The sequence below is a fragment of the Myotis daubentonii genome, chromosome 3 (assembly GCF_963259705.1).
Source record: "Myotis daubentonii chromosome 3, mMyoDau2.1, whole genome shotgun sequence".
NCBI classification, from domain to species: Eukaryota; Metazoa; Chordata; class Mammalia; order Chiroptera; family Vespertilionidae; genus Myotis; species Myotis daubentonii.
The window spans coordinates 173565855-173589350 of NC_081842.1; the positions used below are offsets into that span (position 1 = coordinate 173565855).

Genomic DNA, 23496 nt, shown 5'->3' on the forward strand with positions numbered 1-23496 from the left:
GTCACGCTGACATGCAAAATACTGGTAAACCTGTCTGAATACATCTGACAAAGTTTTTCAAAGAAAAATATTAATGAAGTTTAGTTGGGCATTCAAATTAACTCAAGAATAGAGGAGGAAAAACTAATGTAAAATGAATGTATCTGGAAAATAGATAAATATAGACTATGAGAACTAGTATGGGTCTGAACCCTGATTTTGGGGGCCACAAATAGGAAATTTCCTTTTCTTTTTAAAAAATTTAATATATTTTTATTGATTTTTACAGAGAGAGGAAGGAAGAGAGAGAGAGAGAAACACTGATGAGAGAGGAACATCATCAATCGGCTGCCTCCTGCACGGCCCCTACCGGGGATCAAGCCCACAACCCAGGCATGTGCCCTGACTAGGAATCGAACTGGTGACCTCTTGGCTCCTGGGTCGACGCTCAACTGCTGAGCCACATCACCCGGCCGGAAACTTCCTTTTCTAGCTACATAAAATGACCCGGAACCCCTAGCTCTTGGTGCTTATCAACACTGACAAGCAATGTTGGTTATGGGAATTAGTGAATGAAAAGGCATTCGTAAGACCTCCCTCCAGGGTTTCAGGCAAGACTAGTGTGTAACAAAGCCATGGTATTTGGCGGGGGGGGAGGGCAGCAAAAGGAAATACAGTGGGGCCTTGAGTTACGAGTTTAATTCGTTCTGTGACAGAGCTCGTAACTCAAATTACTCCTATGTCAAATCATAAAGTGTCAAATCACGAGTGAGACACTTGATGCTGGGCTAATGTGGCGTTCGCTGCGCCAACTAGCGGTGGGGTATCTGAAGCTGGCTCATAACCCGAATTTTAGCTCGCAACTCAAAGCAAAAAATCAGCCGAGAGACGGCTCGTATCTCGAAAAACTCGTTAGTCGGGACACTCATAAGTCAAGGCCCCACTGCAATACTGGTCACCATGAAAAGTTTCCCGAAACACATTATTCCTTTTAAATAACAACAACAAATGTTTAAACAACATTATATGCAACCCTTAGGGAAGAAGACAAAAGGTAACCCCAATTCAAACTTCACAGACCTGGTTGTCCTATATTCCACAGGAACTGTAAAACACAGTTATGTTTTCTTACTCAGCTATAAGAATTCAATGGTTTCCCCCTAAAGTTCAGGATAAGGGAGATTCTTATCACAAAAGACACAAAATGCACTTCTGTTATTATGTCTGAGTAGGCTGTACCATTTTTTATTTTTAAGCTCTAAGTCTTGTGATTCTTTTCTTAGAAACACCAAGTTCCCCTCCCCCTCACCCCCCATCAAGAAACTAGTGTCATAACACGAAGGCTCTTCACTTTAGAAAAAACACACAACCCCAGTATTCCAAGGAGAGGTTTAATTTTCCGGGAAGTCAGGAAAGCCATCCATTTTCTCCAGCAGTTCAAGAACAACCATTTATTCATTATTAATGACACTGATTCAGATGCTCAGGAAGGGGAGCTACGTCCCACACACATTAAAACATTGGCTCCTCATTTTATCCCATTGCATTCTTAAAATTTCTTTGCATATTCAAGATGGTCCAGGAGCCCCTGACCTTGACTAGAGCCTAGCAAGGAGGCCTGATTTCAGCCTGGCGACCCATCCACTAGGGCACAAAGGGGGAACGCACCTTGCCTGGAGGCACGAGCAGTGGTACATGAACAAATCACTATAACCATGAACACTGTCCATTCATACAGTTTATTCCACTAGACTGCCATTTCATACACAGTACGAAGGGGTTTCCTGATAGCACACGTAGTTTGCTTCTGGTACTGCGGACGAGCCTTTCTTTTCTTTTTTTTTTTAAAAAACATTATATCATAATACCCTATCATGAAAACATTATTCAGTGACTTTTTTCCAACTACACATAAACGGAGATTTACCACACACACGGTGCAAGAATGTCTTTATATCATATTGGGATCACAACGGGTGAATCTAAAATACATCACTGTCATTGGAACACTACTTTCAACTCGCAACGCCATGTTCTCGTAGCCCGATCTGGTTCATCTCTGAGTACGTCACAAAGCAGCTTGGCGGGCAACTTCCTGCATACCCGGCAGCAGCTTTGAACGATGATGTCAAAAGAAATCTCTCACGCACAATCCAAATTTCCAATTTTAAAAACTTCTTCCTTTATGCATTCAATATTCTCCGAATCGAAACAGGACATTTTCAAATTTCTCGTCTCTGAAACAAGGAGAATGAAACGCAACCTCCCTTCGCCGGAAGGCTGGGGTCATGTCAGGAGGTTTCCTAGAAACCCAAGAAAAGCATTGCATGGGGAGTGGGAATGTGTTAAAAAGGGACACAATTTTCTTTATAAGTTTCTTGGATTTCTCTGCCCCTCCCCACCTCCGTCAAACCCAGAGAAAGAATACTGTACTGTACTACAGACCAAGGTATGCGTGTCCATGAAATGATGGTCTAAAGGAAATGGATGTAAACATGTCAGAGAGAAAGCTTTCTTCATTTTCCCATTTGCTGGAGTGGGGCGGGGGCGGTGAGATCAGTTAAATAAGAAATAGAACTCCTTAGTCAAAGAACCACTTCATTACACACAACACAGCTAGGGATCACTGCTGAAAACTTCTGTGCTTCCTTTCTTTCCCCCAAAGTTTGAGAATGTTTGCAAGTTCAATAAATAGTAGAAAAATAATCCTTTGCTTAGAAATCTTGAGATGCATCATTTAGAGCTTCACACGAGTCCCCTACGGCCATCGTGGCGTCTGGGTACCTCCGAGGAGCAAAGCGAAGTCTTCAGCGCACACGCTGCTCCCGGGACAGGCCGTGCCGTGCCGCATTCCCCGGCTCCGCTGGGGCGCATTTTTCTCTCGCCCGGTCCCATCACGTTAAGGAGAGCCGAGTGTTTCTGGCTCCTCAGCACATTCCTCTGGCTCAGCTTAACGAAGGCTCCCAATGTTTCCTGTGTAGGTTCCGTCTCTGTGTTTGGAGGTTTGCCTTCAGTTCCATTCCGTGTGGGTCACGGCCGGCTCGTTTATCAGGCTAATCTCCCCTCCGTGGCAGAACCAGCCGGGCACCTTCCCAAGTGCGATTGGGTCGTTTCTCTCCTTCTCCAATGGATTCGCAGGCAGGACATGAGTTCGATCACTCTGGACCAAGCCCAAAGGCAAGGGGTTTCTTGCTGTGGGTTTTAGGCTGGTTCTTTCCCTCTCTGGAGCGCCCTGCACCTCCCAGCTCCCGTCTTCTCACGGAGGTGCGGGGTGGTTAGCACTCCGCATCCACGGTGTGCACGGTCACGGCCGCCTGGAGGTGGTGGCTGTGATGGAGCGTGGGGTGGGGCAGGCGGTAGTGGTGGAACTTGTTACTTAGTAGGGCCGCGGTCTGCGGCGGGGCGTCCAGGTCCAAGTCCTCATCGTGGTTCCCCACGTCGACCCCTGCGGACAAGGGGTCATTGTTGCACGGAGGGTTTTCACTGTCTTCCTGCGGGCTCATCGTGCTGTAGCCTAGGAAATGAACAGAACAAGTAAGCTGCGGGGAGCTTCCAGACGCAGGGAGGAGATGTCACCTCCGGTCCCCAGGGCACAGGAGGCGGTCCTACCTTTGTGCTACGCAGGTGCCAACCCTTGCAGGCTGTCAGCAGAGGGCCAGGTGCTTATTTTAAAGAGATCTTGTGTTGACTGTTATTTTCTTAAAACAATTACCCAAGAAATACCTAATCATTTCAGACAACTGAGAAAGTCTAGATCAGAAAAAAAACATATGCAAGAACCCTTTCCTTAAATCAACAAAATAAAACCAGAATTATCTCACATCCCATCTGATCCATAGATAACCGCCAGTGACATTTGCGGAACTCTCCTCCCTCCTACACTTTTCCCTGAGATGAGATGAAGGCTTTTTTATTTTAAAGGAAGAGAAAAAGAATGGTAGCTTCACCCAGCTGGCATGGCTCAGTGGTTGCGCATCAGCCTATGAACGGTTTGATTGCCAGTCAGGGCACACATCTGGGTTGTGGGCTCAATCCCCAGTGTGGGGTGTACAGGAGGCAGCCAATCAATGATTCTCTCTCATCATTGATGTTTCTATCGCTCTCTCCCTTCCTGAAATCAATAATATATATATTTAAAAAGGCAGCTTCAAGGAAAAGACCCTAACAGGTCTCAGATCAGTTGGGGACTGGTGGGCAAAGCTGGGCTTCAAAATGCCCGAATGTGATGCAACAGTAAGAACAAAAACAGTTGCCACCGTACCTGCACACCTGCTCCACGGCAGGCACGGATGTCATGTCATTCCTGAATCCCAACAAAGCAGGCATTTTAATATCCATTTTACAGGCGAGGGAAGCAAGAATCAGAAAGGTTAACGAACCTGCCTGAGATTCCAGTACCAACTCCACACCCCCACCGGAGCTAGCAAAGGAGTCAACTATTCTCTGTGGGCGCTGGCCCACTGTATTTAAAGATTCATTTCTTCTGGTATTCTAAGTCATACATGTTTCAAAAGAAAATACCCTTGCTGATCAAAGGATTCCAAGAACGCTGGCATGTTTTTAAATATTGCAAAAATCTCCTTTAAAATGTTTGAGAAGTGACAGCTCATTAATATTTCCGCTGCATCTACAGTTAGCATCCATCAGCACTCACCCGTGGGCAGCGCTAGTCACAGTTGTGGCTGTGCAATTGATGTGCCTTCATACGGCCAAGCCGGAATAGTCGGTGGTTGAAAATGTGTGCTTCGTGCAAAAGTGAGAAAGGCAATTCTCTGCCCTCAATGAAACATTTCCCAAATGACAATTAGTTAAGTCAGTCCAATGCCACAAATATTTATTGGGCGCCTACTAGGCCCCTGCTGGAGATACCAAGATGGAAACCTGGTCCCTGTACAAGGAGCTCAAAAGCTAGTGCTTGAGAAATCAAACAAGTATAAACATAACTCAATTCAATTACTCATTCATTGAAGACCACAGTGGGGCTGGAGACTATAAAACATACATAAGAGATGTCTTTTATCCTTAAAGATTTCAGGAGACAGATATTCATGAAGCTAGGCTTATTGCAATGCAGATAATGGTACGTGCTATCATTGAGGTATAGTTAAAACCCAGAGTAGGGAATGACTACGTCTGGCTGGGGAATGAGGAGGTGCCACAGAAGAGCTCATCTTTCAGTTGGGCTTAAATGGATGAACAGGAGTTGGGTAAGTAGATATGAGCAAACGAACAGGTGAGCACAGCCACAGAGGTGTGGAAACCTAAGGATATACCCGTCCCATGTGGCTAGGATGAGTGCCAGCAGGTAGCTGGAGAACAGGGCAGGTAGAAGCTGGGATGGTGAGTTCAAGTCACATCATGAAGGCCATGCCAAAGCACAGAAAACGAAGGGACAACACACGATTTTGAAAAGACCTTAGGATACCCGAGTAAGTGACACTCCAGGTGGCCCTCATGGGACAGGAGGGATTTATTAGAAAAAGGAAGGGGCAGAGGAAATGTGCCACAGAGAGGGAGACGAGCATATGCAGACAGAGCAGCCAGAATGGCCCTAGTGGACTGGCCAGTGGTGAGAAGCCTGGTGTGGGGGAGGGATGTGGGAGATGCCGCTGGACAGGGAGGCTGGGACCAGATCAGCAAGGCTGGCTGAAGCTACAAGTTAGGATTCAGTAATGGGCAAGGGAGGCAAATGGCAAAGACTTATCGTGTGTTAAGGTGATCCCTGTGGCCATGAGGAGGCTGGACAGAAGGAAAGAGCGATCAGACGCTCAGAAGATGGGGCAGGTGTGTCAGCCCGAGGAGATGGCGAGGACCTGACGTGGGGCAGCCGTGGGCTTCGTGAAACTCTTTAAGTGCAGATTGGGCTGGATTTGGTGACTAAATGGACTTACCTGGTGTGTGTGTGTGACAAAGGAGTTATTACCTCTCGGAGAAGGTCAAGGTTTCTAGGTTCAGAGGCTGGGGAAACTGTGATGCCTTCTCCCAAGACTAAGAGATTGGGAGCCAGAGTAAGTTTCTCAGTTTTTCAGCTTTGGCAGTGCTGTGTCTAGACTATAAGACTGGATGGCAGAATGACGACTGTTGCAGTCACTGTGGAAAACAGTATGGAGTTTCCTCAAATAATTAAAAATGGAACTTCCATTTGACCCAGTGATTCCACTTCTGGGAATATAGCCCAAGAAACTAGAAACACCAATCAGAAAGGATATATGCACCCCTATGTTCATAGCAGCATTATTTACAACAGCTAAGATTCAGAAACAGCCCAAGTGCCCACCAGTAGATGAGTGGATAAAAAAGCTGTGGGACATTTATACTATGGAATACTATGCAGCTATAAAAAAGAGAGACTCTTACCCTTTGGGATAGCATGGATGAACCTGGAAAATAGTATGCTAAGTGAAATAAGCCAAAAAAGAAAGACAAATATCACATGTTCTCACTTATTTGTGGGACCTAATGAACAAAAGGAACTGACCAACAAAATAAGACCCAAAGCAGGGAGGCATGGAACAGACTGACATACCTCGATGTGGGGTTGAGGGGACGAGAAGAGACAAACCAAAGAACTTACATACTTATATGCATAGCCCATGGACATGGGCAATAGGGTGGTAAAGATGGGGAGGGGGTAGGGACTCGTAGGAGGAGGGGAAGAGGGAGAAAATGGGAAATATCTGTAATACTATCAACAATAAAAATATATTAAAAAAATAAACTGTGGGGGGAAAAAAGACTGGATGGTAGACTCCCAACCTCAGTTACAAAGTGCTCCATATGCTTACATCACCGTTTGCTCTACATAGAAGGGATGAAGTGGAAAACCTGGTTTTAGTCAAAGTGCAGTGTCTGTGCTGATTATTCCTGGCCAACCTTTAGAGCTACGCTGTCTTCATCTTTCCTCCACAAACTCCTGGGAGCCTTCTGTCTCTGGTCACTGGCACACACCCACAGTAACTGATAATTCACTTTCACATTCATGATAGAAAACTCAGGGGGGTCCGTCTGCCTGGCTCCCCTTCCCTCCTCTTGCTATTTGCTCCAGGCTTCAGTTTGAGGGTCTTCTCTGGAAGCATCCCCAACCAACACCCCCTACCCCTAGCCCAGTGTCCCTTCTGTGAGTTTAAATAGCATTCTGTGCACATCACTATCTTAGATTTCACCGTGTTATAATATAGGGCTGTCTTGTCCATTAGCAAATTCTTTCTAAAAAAACACAATAACTTATTTATCTTTGTACTTCTAATATTCAACACAATACTCACACAATTTAAAAAAAAATCACGTATTATATTCCCAAAACAAAGGCATCAATGATTTTTTTTTCAATTATCTGTGGTGACGTTCAACAGTCTTATCTAATAAGGAAGGCAATCGAGGATTCCCCGGGCCCTGCCCAGGGGTTCTGACTTAGGGTCCAGGGATGCTCTGAACCTGACTGGTCACAGACCCAGGGTGGTGGGGATGGTGCAGGTGTCCCCGAGGCAACTTGGGGCACCCCCATTTCTCTTGATGCTTTCTGATGAGAACCCCAGCAGAGGCCCTTCCAAAGTGAACCACTCACGGCGGGGCCATTCTATTTCACTTGCTCAATCCCTCTGTAATGTAGGCTTCCCTTTATCTCAATAATTAATAAAAATCTGCAGGGAGGAAGTAAGTTGTGGACAAGCAGGAGAAAGACAAACACATATTCTCACTTAACAAATTAATTGTTCACTTGGTGCCATGCAACTCCATTGAGCACAGGGAAGAGTGATGAATAAGACAGACTCAGTCTCTGACTCACGGCGGGAGCCCTATTTAAAACACAGAGGATATTTACCAATACTTTCAAAGGAAAAAATTCTTTACTGTCCAAAGGCGTATGCAGAGAAATCTCTGCAAAGATGATCTCAATCAAGAAAAAGGTTTCAGGAAGGAGGTCAGGTGTCCATTAAGAACAGAAGAGTCAAGATTAAGCTTCTGGTCTTTGGTATCCTGCTTGTATATCTAGCTGATGGTTTCTAAGAAACCTCTCTTGATGGTTAGTTAAGGATGTTAGGTCTCTCCAGGGACTCACTCACCATCTGGTGGCCACAGAGAGTAACTGCAAGACAGTATCTGCACCTAATGGTCTGCTGCACTATACAGGTTTTGATCAGATTTTCAAGGTTCAGCATTTGCCTTTTGAATGTTTTGGAATTTGCTTAACATGGGGAAAATTTCCCTCTTAAAAAGAAAAAAATGTTGCTTCATATACATATACATAAAGTTTCTAATAAGATGGTAGCCAGAACAGATTCAAAAGGAACAAATTATTGGTGGTTTTTATCTTTAAAAAAAAAAAAGAAAAGCCAGTAGATGATTAGATAAAACATGATAGCTACAAGAGAAATAATGGGCAAAGCAGATATATAATTAAAAGCACAGGTAGGTAGTAACTGTTTTAACCTGCTCGTGGCAGTAACAGTCCATAGTTGAGTGCTGAAAACAATAGTTCCAGGAGATCTTAGAATATTGACAAAGATGATTTCACTTTTCAGAAACCATTCTTAGTTTGAATAGAATTTTTTTTATTGAAATACAAAAATTAAAATGAGATTCCTTTGAAATACAGAACTCCGTTGGTCACACTAAATATTTCTAAATAAAAAATGTGGCCTGAAAGTTTCCAAGGTTAGTCTGGTAACATTTAATTTTAATTCTAGAAACATCACCAGTCTGAACCATACCACGAAAGTATATCTGTGCTACTGTTTTGAGTTTTCTCTTGTGTATCAGACCCCCAAACTCTTGTGGAACTATGCTCCCTGGGTAGCAAAGAACCATGGTCCTACAACCCTACCAGTTCAAGAGCCAGCACACGCCACTTTCCCCCTGGGGTCTTCCATGATTTCCCTGCAGATGAAAGAGGAATATCTAACCTTTTTCTTCTTTGTTCCACTCCTTTAAGGAAGCTGTCATAGTCAGTCTTTTATCAGTCTTAGGGAAACATGCATTCATTTACAGTTTACTCCTGGACTGTAAATTGCTTGAGGGCAGAGTGGGTCTGTAGGTGGGGAGGTCAACCCTGAGCTCCTGTCTGCCATACATTGTTTCGTTATTCCCCATAACTTCACTGGCGAGGAAGTTCTAATCCTGTTTTAATAATTAAGAAACTGAGGTCCAAAGTAGCTTCGCTAAGTCTCACAACTTGTAATGAGGAGGAGCGGAGAGATCCCAAGTGAACTCTGCTTGACCTTCTCCTGTAAGCCTTCTACATCACCTCTGCCTGGCTCACATAAATGACACCTCCGCTTCTCTAAGTTCCCCCCCCACCCCCACCCCCCAGCCCCATGCCTAGCAAATAGCAGATGCAATACAGTCACCATATAGGACAATAAAGATGAGCTAGAAGCGTGCTGACAAAACAATTAGATTACTAGTAGATCCTTGTTTTACTGTGGACACATGGCTTTATCTTCTATGCATGATAGGGACATTAACTCAATGCCACCAATTTTACTGACCTACCATACGGGTGCAGGGATATGACAGCATGCAGTTAAAGGGTATTGATTTGGTAGTGCATCTGGAATTACGTGGAATGTCAATGTCTCCCACTTCTTTTTGTGTTGCATTCTGTCTGCACGAGAAACTATTTTTTATTCCTTGGGGATAACAGGGCTCCAATTATTGTGAAAAATGAAAGAAAGCAAGCCCTTAGCTGGATTCCTTGGCTTTCAGATACTGACACTGCTCCACTCCTTTTATCTAAGCGGTTGCTTCATATGCCATTTTACTAAGACAATGGGAGAGCTAATGGAACATTCTCAACGTCACTCAGAATTCCAATTTAGTATTGAAGTAATTTCAACTGGGGGAGAATAAGGGGGAGGGAGGGGGAGAGAGGACAAGGGAGGGAGGGAGGGAAGGAGGGAGAGGATTCAGTATTTCTGCTGAATAAGAAATTATTTCTGTTGAACTTCAGTAGCCTCAAACCTGTTTTATTATTCAAAGGAGAAGAGGCACAGAACTGCCTGGCAGAATGCATTTACAGAATGTTCAAAGGTTTTTAGGGAAAAAAGGCAGAAAGTCAAAGAAGTAGAACAATTTAAGTTCTGCTTTGACTCTCCATAGAAACGCAATGTTTCTGTTTCGTTGGTGGGAACAATGTCATTCAAAGCTCAAATTAAGTCTCCAATTTACAATCAGAGCTTTAGCTCCTCTTTCCAAAGGGAGTCTGAGGACCTGGCTGTCGGGGAAAAGGCCAGATCGGCTGCTTTGACAAATACCCACTCCTGCATTTCTCAGCCCAGGTGTGGGAGCATGGTGTTTGAAGACATGTTTTCCTTTTCCTTTTCAGGATAGATGTGCAGAAAGCAGAGTCAACTAAATGCATTATTCATGCATTTAAAAAAAACCCCACCTGATTCTGGGGAGAAAAATAAGTATTTCTGGAGAATTAAACAGCTATGTGAAAAATAAAAAACTGCTGTCCTCTATGACAACAGCCACGTGGACGCCGGGCCGGGAAGGTGAGCAGCTAAGTGGTACAAATTCCTGGCTCATTTGGCACTCAGCACCTTTTCACTACTCAGCCCGGATCCCGCCTTAGCATCCTACAAGGGCTCTGTATGACACCAGGACTGTGCCCACTAGTCCCTCTGTCCCTCATGCTCTTTCCTCACCCGTCAAGGCCCAGAGTAAACGCTGTCTCTTTAATGCAACTTGCCCAGAGCCTCCCAGGCAGGGCTGGAGGCCAGGTCGGGGAATGCCAGAGGACAGGATGGACTCTTGCCCTGTCCCCAACGTACGTGCCTGGGAGAGCCTTGATGATGCTGGTGTTTGCCAACTAGCAACACTGGGCGGTAGGACCTATTTAGGCCGAATTACCGGGAGTCACGTGGGCGGGAGAAGCTTTCACTCAGACATTATTCAGGGCGAAAACCTAGGCAGCCACCTGTGTATCAGAGTTCATCTCACTGGGCCCGGGAGCGCGGAGACACACGCAAGGCCACCCTTGGGCTCTTATCACAGTGTCACGTTGGAATGTGTCTTTTTGGAAAATCATGTCAGAATAATTGCCTTGAGCACAGAACAGGAAGGAGAGAGAATAGTGGGCATGAGCGCTGGCCCACAGGGGTCCCCCGGGGCCCGCAGGCCCTGGCGCAGGAAGCGAGACCTTACCATGATCACTCTCGGTTCCCGAGCGGCCCCAGTAGCGACGCCTCCGCTCCGGACTGTGTGCGTGCCGCTCCATGACCGCGGCTATAAACCGAGTATTGCTGACTGTGGAAGACAAGGACAGCGAGTCACGCCTATGCCATGTCCTTACTGCATCAAGGACATTTACTCTGAACAGGCTCATTTGCATGTTGGGGTTGCTCTGTGGAGAGCTAGAACATGTAATTTTTTTTTTTTTTTTTTTAAAAGCTGAGGATTAGGGGAGCTGGTTTTAGAACTGGGCAGGGAGAGGTTCCTAATTACGTGTCTCCACGGGCATCAAGAAGACAGGCTCTAAGTCAGGGGCGGGGAACCTTTTTTCTGCCAGGGGCCATCTGGTGATTTATAACATCATTTGCAGGCCATACAAAATTATCAACTTAAACATTAGCCTGCTATCCTTGCTCAAACATTTAATTAACTCACCCCTAACACCTCGGCAGGACCAGACCAAATGATTCTGTGGGTCTTATACGGCCCGAGGGCCAGAGGTTCCCCACCCCTGCTCTAAGCACTTGAAGCCCACAGTATCTCAACACCAGTGGAGTTCTCTTTTAGTAAAGAGCTGCCCCTTTCCCCAGGTTGTGTACATTAGTTTAGGGATTAAAGAAAATGCATCCGGGACTATTCCATTTCGAATACACTATGTTGGACAGTAATGAGGAGGAGAAAGAAATGGAAGGGTGAGGCCAGAGCAATGAATTCCAAAAAGAACATCATGAAAGCTTTTGAGCTTTCCTAAAACAAAGCAAACACCTATACGTATTCCTAATGAAAATGGGGGAGAAGACCTCATCATGTCAAAGCCTCTTAAATTTTAATACAAGCCAAGAGGATATAAAAAGGAATATTTATCCCGGATCAGCCTCCTGCTGACACCTCTGCGCGAGGCAGCGGGGTACTCACTGATGCCTCGGTCTTCGTGGCTGTCGTCGTCCCTTTCATCTCTGTCATTCTCCAGGTTGGACATACGCACTGACATTTCTACCCATCATTAAAAAGAGAGAAACATGACTATTTAATCAAACAAAACCAACGACTTTAATACCCTGCAGCGGGCTCCCTGGATGGCTGGGTGACAGCATTCCATCAAGAACCCGATTTTGGAAAAGAAAAACGAATACCCCTCCTTTTTTTTAATAGAGGAGAGAACAGGAATCAGAAGAGGGAGAATAAGTGAACAACTGGACCTGACACTGATTTCTGAAGAGAAGAAAAGGTGATCGAGACTAACTCTGCTGAGACACCCAAAACAGAAGGAAACGGTCTCAAACCCCAGCCGACCGCATGGATAAAATGGTGCCACACAATCGCATAAAAGGTCAGGCACAAGGCAGCCCTGGATGGCAGCCGCCCTCAGTGTACCCCACCTTACCGAGGGGGGAGAGCCTGGCGCCGAGCCCTGTCACTGAATCAGGCAGCATTACCCCATGATCCCCCCATCAGGATCGTGGCCACAGTCAAACAGGCCGACGCCCCTGTGTTTCTGGCTGCCAGGCGAGCTCAGTGGCTCCTGACTGGGTCCAGGAAGAATGCTGGGTCAGCCTCAGCTCCATACAGCCCGCTGAGCATACCCCTGGGAGCTTTACGGAATGGGTTGGGGAGGGGTGTGTGTGTGTGTGTGTGTGTGTGTGTGTGTGTGTGTGCGCGCGTATGGCCCCTTAAATGGTTTTGTCCCTTGCAAAGGAACACAGATACCACATTTAACTCTTGGTATGGAAGCAGTAATTACAGACTAATCATTTTATACCTGGCTTCATTTAGTTATCCTGTCTTAAGAGATGTGATTATTCCTTTGAATGTATGTTCATTCACAAAATATATAATAAAATAGGTAACACCAACAGAATGGTTCCTGTTCTTGCCCACAGTGATCTGGGGCCTCTGTGTTGGCCAGTGTTTTGGGGACAGCAAGGGCAACACGTCTGAGCGGGGTGAAGAAGACCGTTTCCCACCCGGCATTCCAGCTCCCTGGCTGGCCTGCTCCAGAGCCGGTGTGGCGGGCGAATGCTGCGAGGGAGAGGAGCCAGGAATCTCCCAGGGGCTCAAAAGGGGCTAGAGGAGCCAAGCAGGCTCGGGGGCCCTCTGCACCCCCTCTGGAGAGGGGGAAGTGCAGCCCTGTTCTTATCAATGCTCAGAGGCCCACGATGGGCCACCATCCTTCGGCCCTGGAAGTACCTGCGGAGGCTGCTGCCCTTGCGGGAGCATTGAGAGTCTTCCCTGCGAGCTCACCTTGGGCGGCCAGAGGAGACATGTGCTGGTGGCTCCGGCGGTGAATCTGATGGCGGTAGGCGTACACGGCGAGGACCAGCACCATGATGCACCCCATGATGCCTCCGGCCACGGGGCCCACGGGGGCACTTTTAATCATGTTCAATGTGATCACCTCATCACCTTCATGAAAACAAGCAGATGTCCCTTGTCAGGAATAGAGCGGGGAGGGGTCTGGTGAGGGCAAGGAGAGCTGCTCTCACCTTTGAATTCCTCAAAGATGACCCACGAGAACGTGGGAGCAGTGACTTCGTTTAATTCCTGGTTCTCAAATTAAATTTCAACGGAGTCAGAACACAATTGGCGAGATCTAGTAAAATGAGTGAGTCGATGAGAACCACTTAAACACACGGTGGCCAGTGCTGGGAGCCCAGCTCCCTGGGGTGGGGCTGCTCTTGAAAGAGAGATAAGAGTAGTGAGGGCAAGGTGGGTTCTTTGGGGTCAAGTGACTGAGTTCACAGGAATAAATGGCACCCAGTATAACCAATATGTGTTCAGAAAGATACCACATTTCAAAGTTTGTGGGTTTCCTTCAAAACAGTGGTCGCCAACCCGTGGTCCGTGGACCACTGGTGGTCTGTGAGGTTCCAAAGGTTGGCGACCACTGCTTTAAGGAAACCTTTGCACTTTTTATTTAATTTTTATAATATATTTTATTGATTTTACAGAGAGGAAGGGAGAGGGATAGAGAGTTAGAAACTTCCATGAGAGAGAAACATTGATCCGCTGCCTCCTACATGCCCCTTACTGGGGATCGAGCCTGCAACCGAGCCTGCAACCGAGCCTTCGACCAGAATCGAACCCGGGACCCTTCAGACCACAGGCCGATGCTCTATCCACTGCGCCAAACTGGCTAGGGCCACCCTTTGCACTTTTTAGACAGAAAACTGCAGGTAGGTATACAAAGTGACTTAGAACAAGGTCACGCCCCCTGTGTCTAACCTGCTTCAGCAGTCATATGCGAGCTTTTCTTCTACTGATGGGCCAATGTGGGGAGTTGCTAGTAAACAAGGTATTCACTAAAGGCTTAAATATTTGCCTCTCCTGCCAGCTAAGCTTTAGGCATTTGTGCTAACTCCGTGAAGACACTGAGATCTCACCGTGGGATGCAGGTAGTATTTTTGAGGTCTTGGAGCCCAATCCCCGAGGCTTTCTCCCCTACAGTGTTCTGCCCCTCACCCCAAGCCACTCCAGCTGCATTGGGAAGCGCTGGCTTCTGTTGACCTCAGTGGCCCTAAATAATGATTTGTGGCCACACGACTTCTCGCTCTGCAAACGTAGTTGAGGGAAATGGACGTGTGGCGGTCCCTCCACCCACCATCGGCCCCATGCTTCTGACAGCTGGGACTCACATTCAAACAGACTCTGGGGTTCAGCCACGCGGAGATCAGGCCTGACATTTATCAGAACACGCTTTATGAGAATAAATTCCAGGCTTGCAAAACCTGGCAGGCCCGACGGCTGCTCACTCTGCACAGAATATCTCGCCAGCTTTGGAGGAAATCAGTGGCCTTGGTTTTGTAATGAAAAATGACTGGCAAAGGAATCAGGGAAGCAGTGTAGAGGGTCGTTTTAAGGTTTCTGTCCTTTTTAAAGACAGGAAAATGTGTCTTCAAGAATCAACTTATTATGGGTTCCCGGCAAACATACCTATGGCTCCCATGTCATCAGCGTAGGGACTTTTGGCTCCCACAATCCCCCCAAAGCATTCTTTCTGGGGCGCACAGTAGGCCTTGTCCAGGTGAGTCTTTCCATCGCTGTCCACCATGCACCACTCGCAGTCCAGCACACCAAAGCAGTCCCTGCCAGAGAGACGAGGCTGAGCGTTCCAGGAAACAGTGCCAGGCGGGGAGGGCACGTGGGCTGGGGCACCCAGCTCTCCAGATGTCCATTACTTACGAGTGCTCTGACTCCTCGAGCATCAGTTTCCTTTCCTTATAAAACCAGAATAGCAACAACCTGCTTTATGTCCCTCAACAACTTGGAAATGAGAGAAAGAAAACTGCTCTCTATGAATCCAACCATGAAATCCATGCAAGCATGGATGAGTGCGGGATTATTTAAAATCATCTTAAAAGGCCGAGTGGCCCCAAGGTTTGTTGGACTTTGGCCTAACACCACCCAAGTGTCTGGTCATAAAAAAAAAAAAAAAAAAAAAAAAAAAGAAGGAAGAAAAATATGGTCAAATAACTTTGGGAAATAGAGGTGAGTTAAACAGATTTTCTTACTGTCAATTTCTTAGAGCTTTTAATAAGTTAAGTGTACTATGGCTCTAAAAGAATATTTTCTCAAACTTAGTTGACTTTTGGTTACTGTATAACATTCCAATTTATTCCTAACATTCCTCTGCCAAAATCTACACCCAAAGTAGAACTGGCTGCCCTTTCTATCCACTAACTGTTTCATCAAATGGACGTGCAGCTCTCTATATAATAAACGAATCACCTCACTCCCATCCCTTTAGGTCACCACAGCCTCTAGCATACTGTCTAGTCCCAAACACCCTAGGGAGGAGGTGGAAGGAGAAGAGGACACACAGTTTTCAGTTCTCAATACCACCAGGAAGCATTATCTGCTTTCTAAGAAATAAAATGGATAAGCTTCAATGCATCGCACACAGAACCTTGACTGCTGGGTTCTGGAGCCCATGAGTTCCGGTCCCGCCCTCTTGCGTCTTCATGCCATGTCCCCTCATTCATTTATTTTCACACTTTATCTCAAGAATAACTTCCCCACTCATGTGTCACATACAGTATAAATGCCAAGTAGCTGTAACATGTGAAAACTGGATGAGCTTAAACCTGGTGGATAAATAAAAGGCTTATGGAGTATCAGTTTTGGATCTGAAAAAAACAGATACTACTTTTTAAAACACCAAGAAGATGCATAATAAATACCAGCTGGAAAAACTGGCTGAGGCCGCTGGTCACTATACTTTACTGGGTTCTACTCTCCACACCATCACGCTGATGTGAAAGCATCCCTGGGCCCTGCTCACCCGCTCTCCATCCTCTGACTGCACCTGCTGTTGACACACTGGTGAAGAGCATCTTGCAGGCCAGGGTCCGTAGCTGTGTATGTCACCGGCTCCTGGTGGACCTCGCAGCTTGGGTTTCTATTCAGGAGCAAGTCTGGAGGTTAGGACCACGTACATGCCAAGCTCATCATGCCCCTGGCCCCTACGGTGTCAGACAGATCTGGGTTTGAATCCTGGCTTGCCACTTAGCTGTATAAAATCTTGGGCCAATCACTTAACTATTCTGAGCTTCAATTTGTTCATCTTTACGTGCGAAAGAAATATCAAAAAATTTAGGAAAGCATAAATATTCAACAAAATAGGAATACATAAAATCGAAAATGGATGTTACCTCCCCTCACTCACCATTCTAAATCTTACTTTTCAGAAGTAACCACTGTTGTCGGTTTAATGGGGGTCCTTTTATACTTTTTTTCTATGCCTAAATAAACATATACAGTTGACCTTTGAACACACAGGCTTGAACTACATGGGTCCATTTATGCATGAGATTTTTTTCAGTAGGTACCTGTCTTGTTTTTGATCCATAGCTGGGAGCCTGCAGACACAGAGGGCTGACCGTCTGCATTGTTCTATGGCATTTTATACAATGGACTTGAGTGTCTGTGGATTTTGGTATCCATGGGGGATCCTGGAACCAATCCCCCATATATATTGAGGGACAACTAAGTTTTTTGGGAGTCAAAAGTTATACACAGGCCCTAACCGGTTTGGCTCAATGGATAGAGCGTCGGCCTACGGACTGAAGGGTCCCAGGTTCGATTCCGGTCAAGGGCATGTACCTTGGTTGCGGGCACATCCCCAGTAGGGGGGTGTGCAGAAGGCAGCTGATTGATGTTTCTCTCTCATCTATGTTTCTAGCTCTCTATCCCTCTCCCTTCCTCTCTGTAAAAAAAAAAAAATCAATAAAATATATTTAAAAAAAAAAGTTATACACAGATTTTTTGACTGTGTGTGTGTGTGTGTGTGTGTGTGTGAGGGTGCTGCCCCTAACCCCTGCTTTGTTCAAGGGTCAATTGTACTAATATGCATACACACAATATTCTTTCTTTTACGTTCTAGGAAAGGGACTTACCACAATTTATTTAACTAGTCTTAAAATTTGTAATTTGACATAAATAATGCTATGTTATATGTGCACATGTGTGTATTAAATATACCTACATATTTATCACACAGTTAATTAGAAAACTAAGTGACTTAATGTACGTAAAATAAACGCCATAGGGTAGGCACTCAGCACATGCCTGTAACAGTCTCATATTTTTTGTGTATAGCACATATACTGCTAATCTTCCACAGCGTTTACATTTAAACCTGGAAGTGGGCCCCATTTTAAGGCGCTATGGAACTTGAAATGTGGCTCACGAACAGTTAAATCAGAAGAATGAATCATCTTCTTATGCCCCAACCCAAAACAAATCTATAAACAAGACTCACAGCATCTATATTGTCCCCCAAAATGTATATATATACTTTGAATAATTAAAAAGATAGTGTTTGTTAAAACACATTTTTTTTACCGGTTTTCTGCATTGGTGAGGTTGCCAGTACACTCATTGACCTCCAGAGGGCACTCACAGGGACATTCACATTCGTTTTGTTCCATTCTGAAATGCAAAGAGAAAGTGACCATGCAGAAGGTCAATAATAAAGTACATGTTGTTCACATACCAGGGGAAACAAAACAAAACAAAACAAACAGCACTTGAGCTAGTTAAAATGGACAGTAACGACGAAATGATGGCCAAAAGTTTAGATACACAATCGGCCTCAACCCACTGCCCTTTGGATAAGGCTGCTGCAAACAACATAGCTCTAAATGCTTCTGTAACCAGGCCTTCCCTTTTCTCCAGGACACACACAGCACTTTCTGTTTATTCTGCAGATGCCCCTTCAGAACGACTGGCATCAGTTAAATTATTCAACAGCATGATAAGCAGAGACTAGGACCCATAGCATATTTACCGGTGACAGTTGAGGCAGAGCCGATCCACCATGCTACAAGCACAGAAGGCAAGGGAGTCGCACGTTTCGTTGACAATGCCCACAAACGCGTTGGTTCCTGGGATCCTCGCCAGTCTGTACTTAGAACAGTGGCTGCCATGTACAAGGTTCGTCAAATCCCCCTGTAGACAACCGAGGTGTCAAAAGTGACAGACAACAATGCAAAGACTCAGCCCTACCACGGTGAAAACAACCTCTGCACCATCTGCTGAAAACAGCGTACAATAACACTTTGTCTCTGATTACAAAAGTAGGACATAGTTATGTTAAAATGTTGGAAGATAAAAATTATTTACAATCCCATCATAGATAATGCTCATTTAACAGCTGTATATACATCATTTATTCTTTTAGCTACAATTATAAAATAAAATTTTCATGATTGTTTTTATAATCTGTTCTTTCCTTTTTAACACACAATAATATATCATACAATGAAAATAAATGCAAGAAGCAATAAAAGACAACTCTCCGGTAAGGAATAGTTCAGAATTTATTCAAAGGCAAACCTAAATAATCAGAAAACAGGCATTTGCACCCTCCCTTTAGATAATAAACATCTGTTCTTTTAGAATAATAAAATTATTTTAAAACCAAAGCCTCTTTAAGAGGCCAGGGTCCTGCTTCCAGAATTGTTAAACAATGCAAGTAAAGCAAGCACCCTTTTCTTCATTCTATAACAAGGAAGTGTGATAGCCAGTTTCTTGAGTTGTCACCATATTAGAAAATCAAAGATTCAAAGGTGTCATTGTAACACTGAGTGTGGCCATTTTTGCCTCCACGTGTACCCTATGTAGTAGGCCAATTATTTAAAGGCATGCTTGTTTCCATGCCAGCATGCCCTCCACTTGCGTGGGGAGGATAAGCCTAACTGAGAGCCACGGCACTGAATGGGTTCTTAGAGGTCTAGGCAAATTTTCCACTGCCTGGAAAATGCCGGCCTCTACCATATAAGCAATAGTATAGGCTTTGCATCCTGTTAGCTCCAATAGCCAGGAATGCTCCAGGTCCATTTTGGAATAACTGATGCCATTAAGAAATGATCCTAATTCATACAGGGGTTGGCAAAAGCAGGTTTACAGCTGTGAGTACGTAAAACATAGTTTATTCTTGCATTATTATTTATTAATTATTGTATTATTTTCCATGTGAAATCTTGGTACAAATGATAGTAGATACCGGGTAAGTTAGACTTCCATAGGACAACCTTCCCTGGCAGCTTCCCTCTCACTACGCTCAGGTTTGTCAATGTCCCCTCTGGAGAGCGCGCTCCTTAGAATGACATGGGTTCTGAACGGAGGAATAACACTTTTCTTGTCCTGAACACACTCTCCTTTTCACATATTCATTTAAAAAATTCTTCTGTTCCTCCAGAAAACTGTTTTTGCTGTTGCTTTTTTGGAGACTAAGTAGAATTAGGATTTTCATTTAAGCTATCATATCTTTAAAATCAATTTTAATTATACATTTAGTGATGTAAAAATCTATTTCAAATAAAAAGCTTTCTTCTTTTGGATAATTTTTTGTTTTAATTGTTGGTTCCAACATTATCTGTTTTAGTGCTCACCCAGCTAGGATTACTTACAAATTTATTTAGGTAAGTTTGCAGTCCCTCAAATCATAGAGTATTCTAAGCTAAAGAAAAGAAAGGACTTTTGGATGATGTACATGAGAACTCCCATCTTACAGGGTGGAAGACCAAGAGCTGACCTAAGTTAGCTTTACGAATTTTAGGAGACGTAGTGATGTCTAGAAGACAGGAAGAGAGAAACACGGTGCCGCATGTATTAAGAAAAGAGAGTGGGACAGGCGTTAGCAGACATTCAGTGTCTTTAAGCAAACAGCACTGAGACAAAATACCCGGTGGGAGCACTTACAACAGTCACTTCTCTACTCTGGGCTTTATATCCCACCGTTGTCATATTGGGGGGCTGGACTCGGGTCCTGTCCTGTAATTCTATAACTCTAATTCAATGGAACAGCCAAGAGCAAGATAAACATCAGCATTACTCTACTTTATATTCCATAGTGGGAAGGGATGCGAGAGTGTTAAGGAACAGACTTACCACAAGGCTAGTGTTGAACTTGTAAAACCTCTGTACTGTCCTGTCACTGAAGCTGTTGCACAAGTTTTTCTTGACGAAGTTGGGGTGGTTCAGGATGTCATTTGCTACCAGGGGCTCCTAAGAAGGCCAAGCAAAGACACAGGCCACGTAATTAATGAGCTGCAGGCTGCGGGAGAGCTGAGCCACCTGCTTTGCAACAAATACCTTGTGGGTGATGTGCTGCTGTTCCACAGGCGCGTGGCCTTTGGGGTCAATGAGGGTCGGATGTGCCACCAGGTAACCCCTGTCCTCCATGATGAAACACCTGCACCAACACAAGTGACAACCCTCAGTCGCTGGAGCTGTTTTTCTGTGCTTTCACAGAGCATTGGTCTTGCTAGCCCTAAAACAAGTTGCATTTTTTCCAGGTTCTCAATAAATACTCATTGATAAAATGGAAGACGACTGGCAGTCAGGTCAACAGGTACATCCTTCTTGAGGGGTGGATCGATCAGTTTAAGATGAGAGCGTTACATCTGCCTCTGACGTCACCTACAGTTCATACAGAATGTGACCAACCAGTCCAAGGAAGATGGGCTCGAAGATCTTTGGCAAGGATGTATAAGCAAGAAGTTAATTCTTTATTTTGAGGAGGGAGATTCTGAAAAGAGTGGCCTTGAATGTTTACAGGCACACAGCTGAAGTAAACCATACAATTTCTCCTTTCGATGATAAGCATACATAAAATATGACATTCAGGAGACATAAAAACTATATTGGATGGAAATACTAAATAAGTAAAGCCAGAACTGCTTTAATCAAGACTATATTCTGCTCTATTTTACTCTACACTCTTCAAAACAATTTGCCATGAATCCTGTATTTCCCCATTAAGGGCCAATGTGAATCTTAGCAGTGATATGAAGCATGGGTCATGAGATTGAAATAAGAACGCTATTTTTAAAAGTGGCCTGCATTAAATCAAGGGAATGCCTTTGCTTTGATCAGACATGTTCTTTTGAAATTCAGGCGGAAAAGACTTTTAGTTCCATGAGCCTCTTTCTGGGGAAATGTGAAAGGAACAATCTAAGCATCTGAAATATCTCACAAGGACTTTGGTTTAATAACTAAGTTAACATCAAAAGTGCTACCCAAGAGTACCCTCTGGTCTTTCTAACACCCCAGACATAGGAACCCTCTAATTACTGACTTCTAAAGAAACAAGAGCTTTCAGAGAATCCTGTGCCACAGTTACGCTCTCTGTTATAAGCCAGGTCTGTTTGTCTAAATCACAACTGGCGTCTTAGAAAAACTTTCTTAATAAAACACTCAGACCACGGATTCAATTTCTGGTCCTGACCATGACACTGTAGTTGCCATTCAACTAGAGAGACCTGACATCATTTTCCTTGTATTTTGCAGCTAGGAAGGAAATGGTGCCCCCCAAAAGCTTACCTTATTTTGTTGCCGCCATCTTGGTTACAAACAGGCAATAAGTCCATCAGAACCTTGTAGAAGTATCTAAGCGTGAAGTCAATGCCCATCACAGCCACAGTGTGACCAGAAGACATCTGTGTACTTCATGTGAACAAGATCAAAGAGAAGAGGAGGCATGGTTATTTAAAGGTAAAAGCCATGCTCATCATAAGGACATTGCATGATATGAGAAATGCATGCCTACTGTTCCTCCACACTTTCCACCCCTATAAAAACCATCAATTAAATGACTGAGCTAGCGTAACATGGAGATGTGATGAGAGGAAAAGTTAGGACGAAAGGTAGAAGTTTCTAAAAAAAGAGACCAGCCCAAGTAAGGTGCAGCTGTGGAATATGGCTAGTCCTGACTACAGATGTTCAGACAATGACTGGACTACTCTTTGGCAAGAACATGAGGGTGGGAGGGAATAGGCATCAAGTAGCAGGCTGGATGCGTGGCTACTATGGTTCCTCACAACTGGGAACCTATAGACAAGGAGCCTGAGTCATCCCCTTAATTATAGGTAGAGAAACTGAGATCTCCCAAAGGTTAACTGACTAGTGTTAAGGTCACAAAAAAATTTAGTAAAAACAAGTTTTCCTTCTATAATACTGACGTTGGCTCCAAGCAAAACACAACTCATATTTTAGAACAAGACTCTCCTGGTTCATAGGCCAGATCTTTCACCTAGTCTCAAAAACAGGAGTGCCAAGGAAGACAAAGTTGGGCAGTACAACATGGTGCTACCCTTTTAGCTCTGGAATCAAGCAGATCTGGGATCAAATCCTGACCCTGTTGGTTTCTATCTCTGTGGCTCCTGGGACAATACTTCACCTTTTAAGCTTCAGTTTTCTGATCTGAAAGTGGGGATAATTATCTATTTCGTAAAGCTATTAAATGAGGTAGTATATTTACAGTACTTACCAAGCTGCCAAACATATAAAAAAATACCCAGTAAGGTGTTTTAGTAAAAGTTATTCTAAAACACACACACACACACACACATACACACAACTATATAGGGCTTAAAACTCAGCTGTGGACAGTATGAATTCATTATTCTTTCAGAGAAATTGCCGGATATGTATCAGAAGCATTGGCTTCTCACTTGGAACCTAGGTTCTTCTTAATCCATGTCCACGAGCAGTTGAAAGGGCTTGGTTACGTGGCCCCTTTTGTGGCTGGGAGTTTTCAAGGTTTACCCAACATGGCACATTCCAAGAGTCCATAATTATCATCGTCCACCCAACTGATCTCTTTATAAAGAAAACACCAAAAGAAAAATGGCAATGCTATTGACAAAAATCTTAAAAATTTTAATTGGAAAGTTCAGAAGGAACTTCCCCAAGTGAAATCCTCTTTTGGAAAATCAGAATTTGGGAGTGAAATTAGCCGTGCCATGTAGACAACTGACTCCTTCTAGTTACTGTCAACATTGAAACTAACTTCTATCACCCCAGACCGCATCCCCATTCCAAACCCCCTTCCCCAAAATA

General features: G+C 44.5%; 1 protein-coding gene across 4 annotated transcripts in view; it reads right to left on the reverse strand.

Moving 5' to 3' along the window:
• Positions 1-1356: 1356 nt before the first annotated feature.
• Positions 1357-23496, reverse strand: part of CACHD1 (cache domain containing 1) — a 226927-nt gene continuing 204787 nt past the window's right edge. For all 4 annotated transcript variants that reach the window (XM_059689294.1, XM_059689296.1, XM_059689295.1 and 1 more), the window contains 11 exons: positions 21979-22101; positions 20749-20848; positions 20545-20661; positions 18440-18600; positions 17995-18081; positions 16433-16549; positions 15085-15236; positions 13396-13557; positions 12070-12147; positions 11128-11229; positions 1357-3493 (listed from right to left, as the gene is read on the reverse strand). In XM_059689294.1, the coding sequence (XP_059545277.1) occupies positions 3255-3493; positions 11128-11229; positions 12070-12147; positions 13396-13557; positions 15085-15236; positions 16433-16549; positions 17995-18081; positions 18440-18600; positions 20545-20661; positions 20749-20848; positions 21979-22101 (1438 nt within the window). In that variant the 3' untranslated portion in view covers positions 1357-3254. The remainder of the gene's footprint in view (positions 3494-11127; positions 11230-12069; positions 12148-13395; positions 13558-15084; positions 15237-16432; positions 16550-17994; positions 18082-18439; positions 18601-20544; positions 20662-20748; positions 20849-21978; positions 22102-23496) is intronic.